At 41.1% G+C, this 2,576-nt stretch overlaps 1 protein-coding gene across 1 annotated transcript; it reads right to left on the minus strand.

Annotated features, from left to right (window-relative positions):
- Positions 1 to 939: 939 nt before the first annotated feature.
- Positions 940 to 2,332, minus strand: LOC105803863 (protein JINGUBANG). The gene has a single exon (XM_012636267.2). It carries the CDS (start codon positions 2,271 to 2,273, stop codon positions 1,002 to 1,004), a length of 1,272 nt encoding a protein of 423 aa, XP_012491721.1. The 5' UTR covers positions 2,274 to 2,332; the 3' UTR covers positions 940 to 1,001.
- Positions 2,333 to 2,576: the final 244 nt, after the last annotated feature.

Raw genomic sequence — 2,576 nt, forward strand, 5'->3', positions numbered from 1 at the left:
AGCTTTGATATTGTATTTGAGGAGCCTGGCTAGGGCCGGCCTACAATCTAGCCATCAAACGAATCTGGTGAATGGTGCACAAAGCGGCATTTACACAATGTATTGTACAAAAATATATCTTCTCCTCCCTGTATATGATATGTTGATTTACTATTCCATTGGAATTTGTATGCTAGTAACCAAATAAAAGCACCATAGCAAGACAATCGATGTGATGCCCTAAAACGGGGCAAGGCACATAAGCTCCCTCGTCTCTTGCGCATTTACATGGGCAGAGTATGCACAGGACCTTTTCTATGGGCTAGAAATTAGACAGGAGGACTAGTTGCAGTGCAATAAAATGAGTGCTTACTTGAGCTGAAGTTGGTCCTTTCTTCATCCCATTTCAGAATCTCCCTACTGCATCAACGCCTTTGGGTTCCAATCCTTTTAATATGGGAAACATGCATCTTCCTCCCTGTGAGCAATTAATAAAGCCTCTTGAACTTGACTGCGATATGACGGAATGCCATCTGTCCCTTCGTACGATTATCTGCAACCTTGGAAGCTTGGGTTTTAACTCAATATGTGCTTGGTTTCAACCTTACACAGGGAAAGGTACCGATACTTTTCTTTATCATACATGGCAACTTCCAAGTTCAAACAAAAAGAAATGCCTAACCCTGCCTTTCATTAATTGATGTCTGTTTTTTATTCGCAAATGCTGCTTAAATTCTTTTATTAGCTATGTTGAGCTCGTTGAATTAATTGCCCAAGACTTGTACATTCAAAGCATGCATTTAAAGAGAATTTGACAAGTTTCTTATGAGTTGATGATTCAGAAGAAATCCATCACCTGGTATTTATATAGAATTCAAGTTCAGCACTGTTTGTGGAAGGAAATGTTAGTCAATATATACATTTTTATGGATTTGATTGACTCTTGTATGAAGTATGAACATCTTAATTAAATGCCTATTATCTTTGAAAACCTAACAACCAAATCAAGTCCTTAGAATCCACTATTCCTTTATTTGGCCAACTCCGCCTTGGGAAGAGAAAGCGGGATTCGCTGGCAATGTGGCCGGTAGATGTTTGGTGTTCGATGATGAGTAAGACTGTTGCCGCCATTGTGTCATCGGCGGGGCTCGTTCCGATATGCGCCACATCTTGACCGACTTATCTAGGCTACCACTGTAAAGAATCCACCGCTCTTGACCAGGGATTGATTCATCAGGATCTCTTTCTATTGCCAAGCACTTAACGGGACCGGCATGGCCGTCTAACATGGACAAGCAGAAATGCTCACCCCCTGATCTTTTCCATACGGTAATCCCCATATCAGCTGATCCACTGATCACAAGGTTCCCTGCTGTTACCAAGCAAAGAACAGCCAGTTTGTGCCCTCTCAAAGCACCACCGTGGAAGAGATGGTTGTCACCTTCCCAAAAGTTAACCACTCCATCCGATGACCCGCAGTAAACCATTGTAGCAACAAGGTCCAAGGCCAATGCCGTAACCGCACATTCTTGTTTCAGCAATGTCTGTGAAAAGATATGCTTGGTTCCTTTCTCTTGTAACTCTCTGCTCCAAATCTTGACCGTTCCATCAGCTGAGCCTGTAAACACTAACCCATCGAAGCCTGCAACAATGGAATTCACTGCATCATCGTGGGATTGAACGGATTCCAAGCATTTCGAATCCAAAACTCTCCAAACTTTGAATGTTTTATCCCAAGAAGCCGAGTAAAGCAACGTTTTATCTTCATTCAAACTAAGGCAAGATATAGCATCGATGTGTTTGAGCCATATAGCCTTACGATTGCTGTTCACTTCAACATAACTACTTGGCTTCATGGAGCTTATTAAATAATCTTTAAAAGCTGGTAATGTACCAACTCGTTTATGAACACCTGAGTTTTTGTTAGCAATCTTCCAAACCCGAATCTTCCCATCTTGATGACCGGTAAAGATCTTCTCTCCAGCAATGACTATGGTTTTAACCAATCCACTGTTGGATTTAAACCCAGAAAACTCCTTCTGGTTCCTCCAAACTCTAATGTTCTTGCTATGGGAACCCGTGTATAACAAATCCCCAGAGGCAGCCAAGGAATATATATGCCCTTCTTCACGTACCAACGAACCCATGAGCACGTTAGGAGTGACGTTGTTGGTGTCTTCAACAGCCGAAGCATATAAATGAGTGGATTCGTGAGACGACCATGGAGATTTCCTGAAAGGAGACGTTGAACAGTCGTCATTGTAATGCGGAGGAGAGTCACCGTCGACTGCCATTAAAAAATTATCTTTGCTTTCCTCTTCACCGAGAAGCTTGTTTAATTTGTTTTAAGATTGTTTCCATGTTTTCCCGTAAGATGGAGTTGCTTTGTTAACGTTGGAAATTTGGTGGTAATGAATGTTTATAGGGGACAAGATTTAGGGTGGATGAAACAAGAGTATATTGAAAATTAGCATAATTATCACTATTTTTAAGGCAAGTCATTCCGTGAGTTTTGGGGGAATGAAGCTTCTTCTTTTTTTTTCCCTAAATGGGATAAATAATTGACATATTGAATCGCTTTAGCAATTTAGTTATAT

Source organism: Gossypium raimondii, chromosome 11, assembly GCF_025698545.1.
Source record: "Gossypium raimondii isolate GPD5lz chromosome 11, ASM2569854v1, whole genome shotgun sequence".
Classification (NCBI taxonomy): Eukaryota; Viridiplantae; Streptophyta; class Magnoliopsida; order Malvales; family Malvaceae; genus Gossypium; species Gossypium raimondii.